At 34.3% G+C, this 18,597-nt stretch overlaps 1 protein-coding gene across 1 annotated transcript in view; it reads left to right on the forward strand.

Annotated features, from left to right (window-relative positions):
• CAMSAP2 (calmodulin regulated spectrin associated protein family member 2) overlaps nucleotides 1–18,597 on the forward strand; it is a 170,043-nt gene that overhangs the window by 117,840 nt on the left and 33,606 nt on the right. The window contains exons 5-6 of the mRNA XM_044674426.1: nucleotides 12,479–12,620; nucleotides 13,804–13,943. Coding sequence (XP_044530361.1) covers nucleotides 12,479–12,620; nucleotides 13,804–13,943 — 282 coding nt within the window. The remainder of the gene's footprint in view (nucleotides 1–12,478; nucleotides 12,621–13,803; nucleotides 13,944–18,597) is intronic.

The following is an 18,597-nucleotide window of genomic DNA, read 5'->3' on the forward strand; positions in this document are numbered from 1 at the left end:
AAAATTCTTAGTAATATGCTTTATAACATTATTGTTTAACATAAGGTTAATTTAATACAATTTAAATTTATCCAATTATGATTACGATTTTAAAAAGAATAAGCATAGATTCAGCATATCTCATTAAGCTATTTTTACCATAAATTTTCTGTAGGAATACTGAACTTTTAGGTACTAGGTTATGCATATAGCAAAGTATACAAACATTATCTTTAAATCTTATAATTGCTGAGTACATGACAAGCATTTTTTTAAAAGCTTCATAAAAAAGTTTATGTTATTGATTTTGTATTTCCTTTAATAAATGTCAGTGAAGAGGGTCAGCCATACCTGTTAGTTTAACAAACCCAAAGCTTTATACTACTAATAATTTAGTTTTCCCCAAAACTAAAAAGAGATCATCAGCATAGCTTAGGAAGAAAAAAGTCTTCTTGAGTAGACTCTTAGAAGATCCCACTTAGAAAATTTTTGTTATGTACTATACTTCCCTCTACCCCCAGGCACTTATATTTATTTTTTGATTAATTAGTTTGTCTCTTACATTAAAATTCCCAGGTATCACCCTCTCTCACTTCCTCCTTGCACTAGAGAAGGCATCATTTGACAGAAAGTTATGTATATATACAAAATATGTCTTCCTTGTTTCTGTTTATCAGTTCTTTCTCTGGAGGTATACATGCCCAAGACATTCTTCAAACTGTTTCCGTTACTATATATAAAATGTTCTCTTGGTTCTGTTTATTTCACTTTTCCTAATTTTATATACATCTTTCCATTAAAAAAATTAAATCATTCATCATTTCTTTTGGCGCAGTAATATTCCATCTCAATCATATGCCATAACTTCTTTAGCCATTTTCCAAATGATAGGCATCCTTGCATTTTCTGGTTCTTTACCACCACAGAGAGAGCTGCTGTAAATATTTTAGAGCATATAAGTTCTTTTCCTTTTTCCCTCATCACCTTAGTAAAACTAATGGTGTTATTGCTGAATCAGAAGATTTAGTTTTATAACTCTTTGGGCAAAATTCTAGATTGTTCTGCAGAATGGTTGGACCAGTTCAAACTTCCATTAAAAGTGTATTAGTGTCTCCATTTTTTTACATCTATTCTAACATTTGTCATTATGCCCTTTTATCATTGTTGCCAATCTGATAGATGTGAGATGATATCCCAGAGTTGCTTTAATTCACATTTCTCTCTAATCAATAAGGGTTTAGAGCATTTTTTTCATAGTTACATCTAGCTTTGATTTCTTCATCCGGGAGCTGTCTATTCATATTTTTGACCATTTATCAAGTGAGTAATGGCTCATGTTGACAAAGTTTTCTATATGTATTTTTAAAACATTCACACTTAAATTTTTTCTCCATTATAATTAGAACTTCTTAAATGGTTTTATATAATTTTAAAGTTTAGGCTCAGAAATTCTGTTACATTAGCTGATTATTCACTTAATTATATATCTTTTGTTATTTTGCCTTCCTCTTGGTAATTTTTGTTACCCAGTAATATGTCCACAAGAAGGTAGAAAGGAAAAAAAGGGAAATATGGTCAGTTCTGCTATTTATTAACTACTCTGATGACTTAAGTGGGAAGAAAGACCCTGGAGTTTAATTATTTGTACTATATGGATTAATTTTCATTGCTTGATATGTAAGTATATTTTAGGAGTTTTAGGCACAGAGATAAGACTATACTCTTTATAGACATTTTTTCCTTGAAAACACTGAAATACATTTTTGGTCATGACCAGTATGGAAATTTGTTTTGCTTAACTATAAATATTTATTACAAGGATTTTCTTTTCTTTTTTTTAAGGGAATGAGAAGAGGTTGTGAAGGTGAGGAGTTATTAGTTGAGAAAAAAATTCTAGAAAAACATTAAAATATTACCAGAATTAAAAATAAGACAAAATCACAATAGCAAAGGAAAAACTATAATTATTAAATAAATGAATAAAATAAGAATTTAATTGAAAATTTCATGAGTAGATGTAGAGAAGCATCATGATGTAGTTAGATATGGCACAGTACTTGAAGTCTGGAGGAAAACCCAAGTTCAAATTTTGCCCCAGACACTAACTGTGTGACCCTGAGCAAGTCACTTAAAATCTTTGTGCCTCATTTGCAATATGGTCCTGAGGGTTGAAGAAATGTCACTATTGAGCCCAAGAAGGTCAGTGTGACAAAAAGAATGTTTCTATATGTACCAAAACATTTATAATGTCGTTTTTGTGTTAGCAAAGAATTGGCAACAGAGTAGATCCTACTACAAAATGACTAAACAGATTGTGGTACAGAAAACAGTAGAATGTTACAGTGCTTTAAAAAATGTTGAACACGGGGGCAGCTGGGTAGCTCAGTGGATTGAGAGTCAGGCCTAGAGACAGGAGGTCCTAGGTTCAAATCTGGCCTCAGACACTTCCCAGCTGTGTGACCCTGGGCAAGTCACTTGACCCCCATTGCCCACCCTTACCAATCTTCTGCCTTGGAGCCAGTACACAGTATTGACTCCAAGACAGAAGGTAAGGGTTTTAAAAAAAAAAAATGTTGAACATGATGCAGAAACAGAAGTATGGGATGCACCATGAAGTAAGTAGAATAGAGAAAACCTTATTACGTACAACAATAACAGCACAATAATAAAAAAGGAATGGTATGAGGGGCAGCCAGATGACTCAGTGGATAGAGAATTAGACTTGGATATAGACAGTCCTGGGTTTAAATATGGTCTTAGACACTTCCTAGCTGTATGACCCTGAGCAAGTCATTAAATCCCAATTGCCTACCCCTTATTTCTTACCTGTCCTGCCTTAGAACCCCAGTATTTGTTTTGATTCTAAAGCAGAAGGTATGGATTTAAAAAACAACAACAAAAGAATGTTATGTCACTAAGGAGGATGTCTACCCCAAGCATGTAATGGCTTCCCCCTGGTGGAATAGGTAGATGAGAACAGTTTGTTCCTAAGGCCATGAAGGCAGCTGAAGCAGGTGCTGTGGTCAGACATCAGAGATGCTAAGATCATCTATTACATGTGGGGCCATCTCCAGTTCTGATTTTGTCTTATCACTGGATTTCGGTGATTCTGAACGAAAGAGGGAAACTGACAACTTTGTGCAGCTCTCTCAGTTAAATCCAGTTTTAACACAAGTCAAGGACCAATGACATCATGGTATATATGTAATAACTCCCACCATCTGCAGACTATTCCCATCACCTGGGAACTTTTTTTCTTGTCACTGGAATCATGTGTCTTGGCTGTGGTTAAGGAGGTTTCAGAAGAGGAGGTCCATATGATATAGTCTCATTTCTGACAATGCCACTGATAGCCAATCAGACATCTCTTGCTCAAGATTTTGCTCTGTCTTCTTGTTGATTGTTATAAAAGATCCTGTCAATTTCCTTCCTTTTTAGTTACAGAGCAGACAGAAAACTCCAGTGAACCTGAAGATACAGTGGCAGGTTAGATCTGTGGATCTGATAAAACCAGATAGGCCTAAAAGAATAGTAACGGGAGGTGATAAGGCCACCTGATTCTGTGTCTTACATAAGGAATGAGTGTAATTGGTGACTCCTAGCTCATTCAAATGGTATGTGTCCATTTCCATTCTGTAGGTGAGGTGGAGCCTAAAAATTTTGTAAGCTCTTGCCTGATGAATATGTGATTTCATTGAATTGCCTGAGATTAAAGTTGTTTTTCTTTATTTTTGTATCCTAGCAATGTAGGACAAAGTAGGCACTTAGTAGATACTTAGTGATTGATTAATATAGGTATTCTCTCCAGTGATGAAAATTGTAACCCATCTATGTCTGCCTTTCCAGTGTGGTATCTATCCTGTGAAATTCTTCTTCTTGATCTCCCCTGAGTTTGACATGGATCCACTCAATTTCCTGGGGGGGGACCTTCTTCCTATTCTCTTTACATAATGTAGGATACATGAGTTACATACATTAAGATACATGAGTTCTCCATCTCTTTGCATCTCTTTTTTTCATTACCTCCTTTGTACCACTTCTATATAATTCCTTGTTGTAATGTGTTGCACCCTGCTCATGTGGACATGAGTGGGCAAAGATAGTTTTTAAAACAGGTAAAATTGTGTATCTTTTAATAATGTGCCTAGTTTACTCCCCAGATTTTCAAATGATTAGAATGCATATTGTTAGGGGGTGAAGGGAAGGTAGATAGGAGGAAGGATGGATGGGAGAAAGGAGAGAGGAAGGTAGAGGAAGGGAAAGGAAGGTAGTGCCCCAGCCCCGGCAGGGGGAAATTGACCAGAGCCCGTTGGGGCTCAAATAAAAGATCAGAGAGCAACTTAGGGTTTAGAATAGCTAGGTTTTATTTAGATTAGGAAAGGGAAAGGTTAGGTAGGAAAAAGAGGGTCTCCTCCACTTCCCGGGTAGAGTCAGTCCAAGATCCAGGATCCAGGATCCACCTCCCATAAAGGAAGTGGGAGGTATCCGGAGAAGTTGTAGCAGGGAGACATAGTCTCCCAGGGCTTTGAGTAATTTTTAAATGACAATATCATCAATTTTCTCTGGCATTATTGTTGTTATAAATATTTGGGAGCTTTGGGAGCAAGGCAAATCTGAGTTAATACAAAGTTTGTCCTATGTAGTATTTTAAATTAAATGCCATTTTATTGTTTTCAGCTATAGTCAGTGATTTGCAAAGGCCTAGTAAGTATTAAATAGTGGAGGTTCCTTTGGACACCTACTTTATCACTCATCACATACATATTTTTGGCTAGCATGATCATGTGTGTGTATGTGTATGTATTCTTACAACTCTTTTTCAGTATAAGACATTCTTTAGGTTTAAGGGTGCTATGTTCAATGGATAAATGGGTGGACGAATGATTAAATGGATGAATGAAAAGCATTTTTAAAGCATTTTCTATGTGCCAAGTAATGTACTAGAGATATAAACACAAAAGCAAAAATAGTCCCTTCTTTCATTGAGCCTACATTCCAATGGGGGAGATAGCAGATATAAAGAAATGATGGCCAGGTACGGATATTTGGTTTGGAAAGATACTAAGAAGGTGAGTGGAACTACAGGGGAGTAGATTGACATATTATTTCCAGTAGCCATGATGGTATTTATTGATTATTGTTACAGAAAGGGATGGTAGAACTGGAGGGTATTAAAATTATGTGGACAAGCAATAAACTGATTGACAAGTTGGCAAGAGAGTATAAGGGAAATAAAATGAAATATATCTGACACGTGCCTGAAGTGGTAAGTATGAGCCATTCATAGTGGGGCTCTCAGCTTGCAAGTTCTAGAACCGAAAGGGTTTAGAACTATAGGACATGATCTCTGATTTGAAGATAAGGTAGCTAGTAAGAAAGTTGCCAGACTGCATTTAGCATAACTTAAACTACCTCTTATTTCTTGAACTTTATTTAGCCCTACTTCTTACTTCCTGGCTATTGTTTCAGCTAGTTGAAGCAAGTGTTGAAAATATATTAGTTTATTATTATATCATACATAAGTAACTTTCTCCTTGTGTAATATTGATTTATTTGGGTAATTTCTTTGTAATTTACTTTCTTGAATAAGGAAGAAATATTTGATAGTCTCAAAAACAATTATTTAGTATTTTCCTAGTGTTATTTCCCTAGTTAATTTGCTTGCAAGTATTTTATTTTTTTAAAGATAGTTCTGTTAACTTGTGTAAACAGTAACAGTGTTCAAAAAGCTGTTACTGTATATTTATCTTCTACATATTTGGAATAAGAGGATTGTGAGTTTTGAGTTCCAGTTCTTTTACATGTTGCTTGCTTACAGCCTTGGCCAAGATACTTACCCTCTTTTTCTCAGCTTTACCAATGAAGTTAAACTAGATGATATTTTGAAGTCCCTTCTAGTTCTTACTTAAAAATCATAGAAGCAGAATGTTTTGTTCTCCTCTCCTCTTCTCTCTTTTTAAAACATTTTTTCTCAGATTACACATCAATACAATTTTTAATATTCCTTTTCTGAAATTTTGCAATATTTGTTCTCTCTCTCCCAAAGAAGGCAGGTAATATGCTATATACATATACATATTTCCATGTTTGTCATGTTGTGAAGACATATTGCTTACACTAAAGAGAAATTCATGGAAGAAATAAAGTGAAGGATAGTATGTTTCAGTCTGTATTCGGACTCTTATTCTGAAGAAATTAAAACTGTTTTTACTCATAGGAAAAAATGCTCCAAATCACTATTGATTAGAGAAATGCAAATTAAAATAATTCTGAGGTACCACCTCTCTCACTCATCAGCCTGGCTAACATGACAAAAAAGGGAAATGATAAATGTTGGAAGGGATGTGGAAAAATCAGGACATGAAAGAACTTTGAGTGGAATTGGAATCATTCTGGAGATTAATCTGGAATCATGCCCAAAGAGCCATAAAATTGTGCATATCCTTTGACCTAGCAATATCACTACTAGGTCTGTATCCCAAAGAGATTAAAGATAGAAACAGACTTGTACAAAAACATAGCAGCTTTTTTTATGGTGACAAAGAACTGGAAACTGAAGGGATGTCCATCAATTGGGGAATGGCTCGATAAGTTGTGGTATGTGCTTGTAATCAAACACTGTTGTGCTATAAGAAATTACAAACAAGATAATCACAAAAAAACCTGAAAAGATGTCTATGAAATGATGATACAAAGTGAACAGAACTAGGAGAACACTGTACATAGTAACAACAATAATCTCTGATGATCAACTTTGAATGACTTAACTATTATCAACAAGGCAGGGATCCAGGACAACTCTAAGGGAACTCATGACCCAAAAAAATATCCACTGCCATAGAAGGAATAGAGTCTGAATGCAAATTGAAACATCTTTCCCTACCTTTTTTACTTCAGGGAATCAATTAATGACCCCAAGAGGTTGACCCAGGATAATGAGAGAACTAAAGATCATGCCATATGAGGACCAGTTAAAGGAAAACTGTATTTGAAGTGTTGTCATGTGGATGGGGATTAACTCGTTGTTCTGTTTGTCTTTATATGATAGAAAGGAAAAACTTCCTAACACTTAAAGTACTATGTGTCTCTCTTGGGAGGTAGCTGATTTTCAAAAGAAGTGTTACTTATTGTAGCTTACCTTCTCCCTAATTGGGTACCTTTTTAGTATAAAGAAGTACTAATACTTCCTATCCCCCTCTCACATCCCTTTCTGCTATAGAATGTAAGATCCTTCAGGTCAAGCAACTATTTTGTTCCTATATGCCATCCACCTATCATAGTACCTGGTACATAGTAGGTGGCTGATATATGCTTGTTTTATCAAATCTATTTACTGAGTATAGTTGCTTGATTTGTGTAATGGATATTTTCAGGGTGACTGTATGAAATAATCAGTTAAGGGTTTCTACCTGTTTTGGGGAAATCTTATGAACAACAGAAACTTTCATCTTAATCAATTTCAGTTCATTATATTTAATGGTCTTTGTCATTGCAAATATATTATTGTCTTTCTCCTTGAGAAGAAACTCACTTTACTGAATTTTATTTACAAAGAATCAGTTGAAGTAGTTCTAAAATTTGCCATATTGGTTATAATATTTATAAATCTGTTTGCATTGCAAATTTTATTTGATTTGATGGAATGGTTTAACTGCCTATTTTTTGGATTTCATTTATAATTGAATATTATGATATCAGAACTCAGAGGTGAGATAAATTGGAGATCCTGGTGTCTTGCATTTCAAGAGGAGGAATGTTTAAAAATCTTTATCACAGCGAATGCTATATTTTTAAAAAGTGTATTATTCTTTAAATGAATACTTATTCATATTTTACGGATACTACGTACTTGGAGTTTATTTTCCTAGAAAGTTGAAGAAAAGTCACTATTTAAAAATAAATTCTGATAAATTTTCCCTTTGCCTTTTACCCTCTCTTTTTTTTCTGCTGCCTCCTCTGAAGTCTCCTTCCAAATGGTTTTGGAAACTGGTTCCTGTAAGTTTGCCCAACTGCTTTACTTTGATCTTACAGTTTCATTTTAGAATGGCTTTTCCCCATGTCATGCTGTTACAATTCATTTCATGTAATTCTGTCAGAATGATACTAAAGAAACATTTTTAAATTATCTAGTCATTTTAAGGTAAGGTGGAGGGGGATGGGTGGATGTAAAAGGTTGGTTTAGAGAGAGATTGAAAATAATTATGAAAAATTATAAAAATAATCCTTAGTTAATCTGAAATTTTAAAAAATCCCAGCTTTTCATAATGTATAGGTAGGAAAGATTTTTTGGATATAATTCTCCTTTATTTGTAAGAAAAGGTGATGAATATATATTATAATGAAAAAATGTTTATATGTGTTCTAATTTGAGCAATTTATAATATCCACTTAGCTGGGCAGAATATATAAAGTGTTGGTCTTAGATTGAAAAAAATTACTTTATTTCATAAAAAGCAATTTTTTATTTGTATGTTATTTTTATACAGTAATGTATTGCACACAGTTGTTGGGTAGGAAGGAAGATGAATTCTATTTTCATTTAATGTTTTGATCCACTACTTTTGTGTTTGGCTTGTACACTATTAAATTTTAGTCTGACCTATAAAGTTGACCATTTGAAATGAAATATGAAATATACAAGTATATGTATGTATACATATATATATATATATATACAAGGCAGAGGAAAAGTAAGGCAACTGGGGGTTAAGTAAACTTACAAATGCTACTTTTATAAGTTTATTGCATGAATACTTTGAAGTTATTACAACTTAGAACTGTACTAGTTCTATAGGTTTCTTTTTTTAGCCTAAGGATGTTTTTTCAGTTTTGTTCTTAGAAATAAAATGTTGGATGTCTATTGTAGAAGAAATGCGGGACCCCTTTTTTAAAAAGTCAAAACCTTTAGGAAGAAAGAAAGCAAGGGAGAGAAAGAAAGGGGGGAAAAAAGAGAAAATGGACAGTTAAGTGTGAGATAGTAGATGATCCATATCTGGATCACGAATCACACATCAACTTTTGGAAAGCCTTAGATAATTCAGAAACTCTAATTATTTTGCTCTTATTAGAGTTCTAATATTTTTCTAGAACAGAATCTTGAAGGAATGGATCAACATAACCTTTCAATGCATTGATTTTCCAATAGCATATACACAACATACAGTTATTGCCCTAAACAATAGGAAACTGTTTATATGTCAAATTTGGAAAACTTGCAGAACTGTCACTTGTAAGGAAATGATACAGTGGATAGAGATTAGGAAGACATCCGTCATTCTATAGAACAACTTATTGTTCTTCTACTTTTAAAGACACAGTCTTTTGCCATTTTCTCTACTGTCTGGTAATTACTAGTACAAGGTTCCTTGCTTGCAGGAACTGTTTTCACTTTTGCCTTTGTATCCATGGGGCTTAGGTCAGTCTTTGGCACATAGTAAAGACTTAATAAATGCTTCTTTAATGATTGCTAAGAATCTAGATCAAAGTTGCTTTGGCTCTACTTGGAGCAGCTCTGGGCAATTTTGGTCTTGGGTCTCTGTCTCTTTAGATTTCCCAGAAGCAGGCCTGAATCAGGTCACATCTCCCAAGAATTCTTAGAACTTAATCATAGCAAACCTAGGACTGGAACTCATTCTTTTTTTCCAAACTGAACCTGTCAGGCTGGAAGCCCTTTTCTGCGAGCGTATATTCTATTTATGAGTGATTCATTAGGCTGTTTTTCTTGGTCTCATTTGAAAACTGTTAAGTCAGAGTTACTAAATGGAACCCTGCAGCTTCTTAGAAGAAATGAGTCCCTGTCCATGGTTAGGCAAAATTTCTTGCTGTGGAGGGAGTAGTTGAAGACTTAAAAATCTGTTTCTAGATCTTCCTTTTACAGTATTATTTGGGACCAGAAATACTCAAGGTTCAGAAGGTGCTACTGTTGGGTTATAAAAATAGGAAAAAGTGAGAGAATTTTCTAAAGACAGAATAGCAGAGATGGGTTACAATTTTTAAAAAAGCCATCTGTAGGCAAACATTATTCTATGAATGTAGGTACTTTAGAGCTAATGGATATCTTGAATATTTGACATGCTTCTCTATGGGGAAGAGACATACTTCTTCCACGGCCCTAGAGAGAGAAAATCATGATTTATTTCATTCCTACCTACACATTTACTAGCTGGAGAAGAAGACTTATATTTCCCTTTTCCAATCTCCTGGAGTAGTGGAATATTTTCATTGGAGTAACTTTACAAATGATTAGGTTTTCATAAAAACCTTTTAAACCCATAATGTGGTTGAAATAGTATTGCTTAGGACTCTATTCATATTGATACTGGTTTTTATTGTACCTGTTGCTTTTGTTGCTTTCAGTGGGTTATAAGGACTAATTTGAAAGATGAGAACTTTGTATATAATATGTCTATATTCACATGTAATGTTTTCAAAATACCTTAAGTATTAGGGAAATGTCAATAATAATGTCTTCCACTTTTTATTAGATAATTTTCTGAGCCATTGTTAAATCAAAACTAACAGAAGATTATGCTTGATCCCTGTCAGTGAAATTTTATTTTCTCTAGACTTATTTGCATTTCCAGTTATTTTCATTATCTCAATCATCATAAAGTAAAATAGATAGAATTGGAAAATTTAATTCCAGTAGAAAAAAACCCTAATATAGATATGGACACTTCCTGGCTTTTGTGCATCCTATACATTTAAAAGCCATTGATATTACAGAGGTGGTAGGAGTAGATAAAAATCTATGTAAGTATTTTCATCTGTAAAAATAAGAGGCATTAACTATTTCTCTGAATGTCTGTTGCTAGATTTCTGTGGACCTATGCATTTCACTATTCAAGCATATCAGTTATAACTAAATACTCAGAATTTTTATTTCTCTATTTTGAGAAACTAATCTCACTTTAAAAATAAGATTTAAAAATCATCTCCTTTTGTAAACTTGAACCTTGGTTATACCATAAAGTCTTTAGAAAATGTTACTTTCATTTTTTTTCCCCTAGTGGTTGTGGGAATAAAAAAATAGTCACTGATTTCCTCTATAACAAGAAATAAATGGTATTTTTCCATTTTAAAGTTGAGTTACCCATTGTCTCAGTTGCCTTGGGGATAGAGTTCTGTTTTGTTTAGAGACAATGTGGCATAGTGCAGGAACTACTGGATTTTGAATTAGAGGGCCTACTTTTGAATCTTAGCTCTGTGATGTACTACTCACAAAACCTTGGGTAAATTGCTGGGTCTCATTTTCTTCATTTGTAAAATGAAAGCATTGGACTAAATAACTTTTTAAACCAATATCTCTCCCTTAATCTGTGATCCTGTGATGTTGGGGTTTTTTTTCCAGGGATTTTTCCAGCATTAAAAAATAATTTTGCAAACTGCAATGCATAACTGTGTTTTTCTTCTAAGAACATCTTGTTACTTTATCTCTAGTGTTCATCTTAAAACCAAACTTAACTTTTTTACAAAGAGAAAAAATCCAGTATTATCTACACCAGGATAGGACTGATAGACTGTATGTATATTGTCCAAAACTGGTTTGTTGGTGGTTTTTGCATCATTAGGTACAAACTTTTCACTATTTGTTATTAAACACTGCTAAAATTAAAATTATAATGTCTCAAAGTCATCTTGTTTTTCAGTCATGTTAGGTTCTTTGTGACTCCATTTGGGATTTTGTTGGCAAAAATACTGGAGTGGTTTGCCATTTCTTTCTCTAGCTCATTTAGTAAATGGGGAAACTGAGGCAAATAGGTTTAAGTGATTTGCCCCAGGTTCACATGGTCTAGTATCTTGAGGTTAGATTTTAAGTTGGGTCTTCCTGACTTAACCTCAGCCTGGCCCTCTATCCCTTGTGCTCCCTAGATGTCCCAGGTGAGCTCCCAATTTTAGTATTAGTGGTAATATATTAAACTTTAATATAATGTATTAAGAAGTATAGCTTGGTGGCTCAGTTGATAGAGAGCCAGGCCTAGAGACAAGAGGTCCTGGGTTCAAATCTGGCCTCAGACCCTTCCTAACTGTGTGACCCTGGTCAAGACACTTAACTCCAATTGCCTAGCCTTTCTTGCTCTTCTACCTTGGAACTGATTCTTAGTATTGATTCTAAGTCAGAAGATAAGGATGTGTTGTTTTTTTTAAGTGCACTGAGACTTTTGGTACACAGTGTTCGTGGTGAATTTTTTAAGGTTTAACTTGAATGGCATGTTTTATAAATCCCAGGATCATATACCAGTATTCAGACAACTGTTCTCTGGATTTTAGTAGTGTTTTGCCTATTTATTTGATAAAATAGAATGTTAATTACAAAAGAAGGTGATAGATATGGATAGTGCTAACCTGATAATGATTGTATAGCAAAGTGATTATTAATTTTAAATCTGGATGTTTGTTTTACTAATGGAACAATAGTTAACCTGTACTATAATATCTGTTTTTTCCATATGTCACTAAACATAGTGTCTTCTTTAAATCTTTTCCTTTTATATGACAGGCTCGTTATAGGAAAGAGCCAACGTTACTTAAGCAGCTTCCTTGCATTCCGTTAGTAGAAAATCTGTTGAAGGATGGTACAGATGGTTGTGCTTTAGCTGCCCTCATCCATTTCTACTGTCCTGATATTGTCAGAATAGAAGGTAAGTTTCTATAGTAAATAATCTGTACAAAGGTTCTGATATTTTCATGTACTTTATATAAGTAACAAAGGTTTGTATTTTTAAGAGACTTATATTGAAACCTGCATTTAAGACAATCAAAATACAGCATACATGGACTTATTTTTGTTTTCTTTATTGTCATTTCTGTTTCTTATTGGTCTTCGATGTTAGGATGAATGTGACCTCCATTATTAATAACCAGGGGAAAGGTCTGGAAAAGTAGTAGCCTCCTAAGTGGTCATTCTATTTCAGTCTCTCACCTCTCCAGTTCTTCTCTCACACAGCTGCCAAAGTGATTTCCTAAAGTATGAATCTATTCATGGTACCCCTCTTCTCAGAAACCTCCAGTGGCTTCTTGTTACCTCTAGTTACTCCTTTGTTTTTCATTTAAAGATCTTCACAGCTTGAATCCAATCTAACTTATCAGCCTTAGTGTATGTTATTTCTCTTCACTAACTATAGAGCCATGCTAGTTTTGCCTGTTATCATTGACAATCACTCCATCTCCCATATCTTTGGATGTCTTCCCTGACTTTTAGCATAATAAAAATTATCTTCATTTGCCACTTAGAACATGTAAACCCATCCTTTAGTTTAGCTTCAACTTCCTTTAGTTTTCTAGCTCCATTTATAACAAGAGTATCAAGATTAATATGAGTAAGGTATTCTGGTTATTCTAATAATATACCTTCATTCATTAAACATTCACTCACCTCACAATTGAAAACACCACCAGCTAAGTTAATGTTTAAAAGGTGTGTGATTCTTTGTACCTTCTGATCCCTTTCCAACCATCACTGCAAAGTGGGAAGGGGCCACAAGTACTGAAGGCTGTTTTGAATTTGTTTGTTTGTTTCATATGTTATCATGACCAAAGAGATTATCACTGAATAACCAACCTGCTTGTGATGAGGCTTTCCTTACTAAGCCATGGTAGCCCATAGAAACCACATAGTAATCTTTTGTTAGACCATACTCCAGTCACTTTCCATCACTATAGAGACTACTAGACCTTGAGCTTTGCTGCCATGGCCTTTGTGATCCTAGAATCATCTCCATGCCATGATGAGAACTCCATGTAGCCTTTGTCAAAAGTTGTTATCATTTTAAAAATATTTTATCATCAGGTCAGCATTAATATTTTTTCTTTTCCTTTTCCAAGATATTTGTTTAAAAGAGACTATGTCATTGGCTGACAGTCTATATAATCTACAACTGATTCAAGAATTTTGCCAAGAGTATTTGAACCAATGCTGCCATTTTACCCTTGAAGATATGCTTTATGCTGCATCATCCATAAAGGTAAATCAAACTATTTATTGTTCTTAGTGTGATTTTAAAAGCTTCATATTTGTTAAAATTCACTGAATAGAGGAGAAGCTAGTTGCATAAATAGCTGTGATTTCCAAAGTTTTATGAAGGATATTGACTCTACTATTAGAGCTTCTGGTTTGTAGGACTCTTTTTTTTTAAATAATTATTATTTTTCTGTTAGCCTTATACATACTCTTTAAAATATAATTATATAATTTATAAGGAAACTATGGGATAAAATTAAGACTAGTAAAAAGCATTATGTGAAGATGAAGCCAATATTTCTGATAAATTATGTTACAAGGGGGCAGCTGGGTAGCTCAGTGGAGTGAGAGTCAGGCCTAGAGACAGGAGGTCCTAGGTTCAAACCCAGCCTCAGCCATTTCCCAGCTGTGTGACCCTGGGCAAGTCACTTGACCCCCATTGCCCACCCTTACCAATCTTCCACCTATGAGACAATACACCGAAGTACAAGGGTTTAAAAAAAAAAAAAAGGTTGTGATGACCTAATAAGAAATTATGTTACAAAACTGTTGTGTCCTCTTCCAGATTAAAACCTCCTCCTATTAATATTCAAAATGTTAGTATTATTTTAAAAGTTTTATTCAAATAAAATCTAAAATTTTAACTTATTTTCAGTAAGTGGAATAAGTAATACCTTATATTTATACTTATTTAATTTTCAAAACCTTTTTATATATATTTTCTTATTTCATCTTCTTAAAAGCCCTATGAGGGAAGAAGAGCAGATGGAAGGCAATTAAATGTATTTTTATAGATGAAAACTTGTATAGATGAATGGCTTATCCAAGAGCACAGGTTTGTAAAGTACCCAGAATAGAACCTAGATCTTAAGTTCTATGTTGAATGTTGATGATAATCTAAAGGATTGCAGTATAAATAAAGCCTGGTGTTAATGTCATATTTTTATGGTTTTATAAATTATTTCCTGTACTTGAATTATATCACTTCACTGTTGATTTAAGAAACTGTATCTCATGGTGTCACAATGATTGAAGAAGTATATTCATTAGTTAAGTGTGCCCACAATTTTATTTGAATTTCAAGTTTCATGGATAAATTCAGTTAAGTGAGATTTTATCATAAAGTAGACTTGAGTATTATTTGGCATGTAGGTTTTATGTAGCTGTGTAAACATAGAATGCTGTTGTGCTTGGATAAGGCAAATTCTGGCCAACCCTATTGCTGCTTTTGACTAGTCAAGCATGTTTATACATCATTCACAGAAAGACCCCTAAATGAATAGATAAAAATAAAAAAAGTGAAGCATAGGTGTTTGTTTAATAGGGCCAAATGGGTAGATACACAGAATATAAATGGCAAAAGGTGGAGACTTAAAAGAGAGCTAATGCTAAAACATTTCAGAGCCTATTATAGAATTAGGCATTACTTGGGCCTCTTTTTATTCTAATTTTAATCTTTTGTCTATCTTTCCAGAATCAATACCTTTAGTACATGTATCATAATACTACTATTCACAGTCATCCTGTCCATTATGTTAGCCTAGCACCAGTGCCTTACAATTCTTTGTTGTTCTCTTATAACTTGTCTCTTATTTTTTATTATTTTGACCCATTTGACACTATATCTGGAATGGTAGCACAACCTGTAGGATACATTCTCAGTATAAGAAATTAAATTTAGGGTTTTGACTAAATATGAGAATTCTAAAGTAATATTGTGGTCGCCGATTTAAATATATTATAACTTAAGTCAAAAATGAATTTAGTAGCTTTATTTACAAAGATGTAGAAAGAGTGAACATAGAAAAAGGTAGCTAAAGAGACAGATATTAACAAGCCTATTAGCCCTTCTCCAGTGAAGTGAGGCTTAACCCCTTGGGACTTACCCACATTCAGTGGTGTCTTCAGCTAGATTTCCACCAACCAGCCTTCTCAAAAGCCAAGGCAGGAATCTCCAGAACCAATCTCTCCAGAAACCAGGAAAGGAATGCCAGCTACTCACTCACTTAAGACAAACTACAAAGGAGAAGATCATCCAAGAAAGGATGAAGGTCAAGTCCAAAGCCACCTCCAAAAGCCAAGTCACCAGGAGAACATCCCTGGACAGGAAGTTTAGGACTTTTTATAGTTCTTTTTCCATGTTACTTGCTTTCCCTTTCTCCACTTTATGGGAACCAATTGCAATCTTTGAATTTGCTTAGCACTGCTCCAGGGGTGGTCAGTGGCCTCTGGAGTTGTCACCCACTCTAGTAAGTAGCTTGCAAACTCCCTTACGGGTGTTTAAGTTTTTGGCTGATTGATTGATAGACAAAGAAAGTTTGATTCACTCTTCACATCAGGCCTGAATCATTGTTCTTGCTGACTTAATGTATGACTTTCCATCCAAACACATATACTTCATGATAAAAATCCGCTATGTTCCCAATTTAGAAAGTCTGCCTTTTCACCTTTTAGAAATTTATGTTTTTGCTGGAAAAATTTTAAAAAGGTATTCCCCCCTCCCAATATTCCACATCAGAAGGACAGTGAGAATAAAGACTAAGTTTAGGAGGAGTGAGGCAATGGGAAAGTTGAAAAGATAGTAGGGTATTGTTATAGAACTGAGGCAAAACAGATATGAATGTAGGTAATGAGATATATTAGGTATGTGTATAGCCTGAAATAGGAGTGAAGGTGCCAATAAAGTAACTGAGATGTTGGTGAACAAGGTGTTTTAATGAATATCTACATTAATGGCCTGAAGTAAAGTCAGGGATTTGTGTAGAGAAAAAGACTCTTGAATCAAATGCTAGACTACTTGAGAAAGGCTAGACTGACCAGTAGATAATTATATAATCAGAATCTGAATAATGTAGGCAAATAGAATAAATTCATAGGAGATTTTGCTGAGTAATTGCGTAGAAATGTCTTTTAAATGTCAGTGAAGAGTAAAAAGTATCCTTTTTTACCTTTCATGTGGGGAGACGCCTATGAGAAAAAGTGAACTTATTATAGAAAAGAATAAGTCAAGGATAAGATGTTTTTGGTGGCAGATTGATGGAGATAGGGAGAAAACAAGTTTCCGTGTGTGCAGGGTGGAAAAGAGGAAGGATATCTAAGGTCTAATTGTGGATCTATCAGTAAGTTCACTGTCTTGTTAATATTATCAGCTTCCATTGGTTTGTTATTTCAATGTTTATGGCTTCAAGAAGCTTATTGATAAAATGGGATCCCAAAAGCATGGTGGAAGAAAAGGCCATACTGGTAAGGACAGGAAAGATGGATGATAATAAAGGTGTGGTAGTAAGAAGGATATGGGAATTTTTATCTAGGGAACCAGTGACTGAATCACAAAACTTAAGAAAAGAGAGGCTGTTAATTAACTGTAAGACAGAAAAGTATTAGTTGGTCAGGGCTCCTACCTATAATGGAAGGTAACATTAATGGATTCTCTTTCAAAGATTAGATATGTATCTGAGATAGTGAATACCTGATGATAGGACCTTAGGGGACTGATTTGTTTTAACATTTGATACTCTTCTCCCCTCCCTTTAATTTTTCTTCATTCTGATATTTCAGGAAATGGATTTTGGCCAAACTAATGTTTAAGGCCCTGCTATTAAAGAGTTCTGATGACAAGTATGGTGTTTGATACTGTGATCCTAAATATTATTTTAGACTGAGGAATCATTCCATTCTACATATAATCACCTAATGGATATTCCTAAAATATAGGAAAATGAGTAGCATTCATCTTTGGCCCTTTGGAATCATGGCTTGTCATCACATTGATTAATGTTCTAAACTCTTTCAAAGTTGTTTTTCTTTGTAATATTATCACTGTATAAAATGATCTGTTTTTGCTTACTTTCCTCTGACACTTCATAGAGGTCTTCCCATTTCTTTGTCATTTCTTATGGCATAATAACATTCCATGATATAAATTTACCATGATTTGTTTAGCCATTCTCCTCTAGGTGAGTGCTCTCTCATTTTCCATTTTATTTTTCTATTATGAAAAGAAGCAAAAAATATGTTTGTTTCTATTTGAGTATGACACTACTACTGTAGACCACCTTTTCCTTCCTAATAGTCTCTCTTCTCTGGGTTTTTGTGACATTACCCTTAGTTCTTTTGCAACCTGTCTGATTGCTTCTTCTCAGTCTTATTTGCTTATTCATTCCTATCACATCTCCTAATTGTGAATCTATCTCTATGCTCACTGTTTTGGTAATCTCATCAACTTCCATCGGCTTAATTATTATATCTGTTTGTGATTTCAAGGAGCTTATAGTCTAATGAAGGAAAAGATGGAATGGAATCACTTCTGCATCAAATTTGGCAAGGAGAAGGGCCTTGTCATGTGAAACAGGGGTGAAGGCAGACATAATTGCAGAGGACACATCTGGAAGCTGGATGTGTATTTTGAAGGGGAAAGCAGAAGAGGAAGTTCTCAATGATTTTAACGTTTTTCAGTGAGATATGAGGCAAGATTCTCTGCTGAGAGAGTAGAAGAAGGATTAAAGAGGAATGAAAAGGTTTGGGGAAAACTCTTTTAAGTAAGTTATTAAAGAAGGTTTAATAGAATTGCCTTGCTTCAATGAGTGCCCAGTTGAGATTATGTAACAAATTTGTAAGGGATCCAGTCAGCATGGTTTCATGATTTTTGTTATCACCAA

The sequence above is a fragment of the Gracilinanus agilis genome, chromosome 4 (assembly GCF_016433145.1).
Source record: "Gracilinanus agilis isolate LMUSP501 chromosome 4, AgileGrace, whole genome shotgun sequence".
Taxonomy (NCBI): domain Eukaryota; kingdom Metazoa; phylum Chordata; class Mammalia; order Didelphimorphia; family Didelphidae; genus Gracilinanus; species Gracilinanus agilis.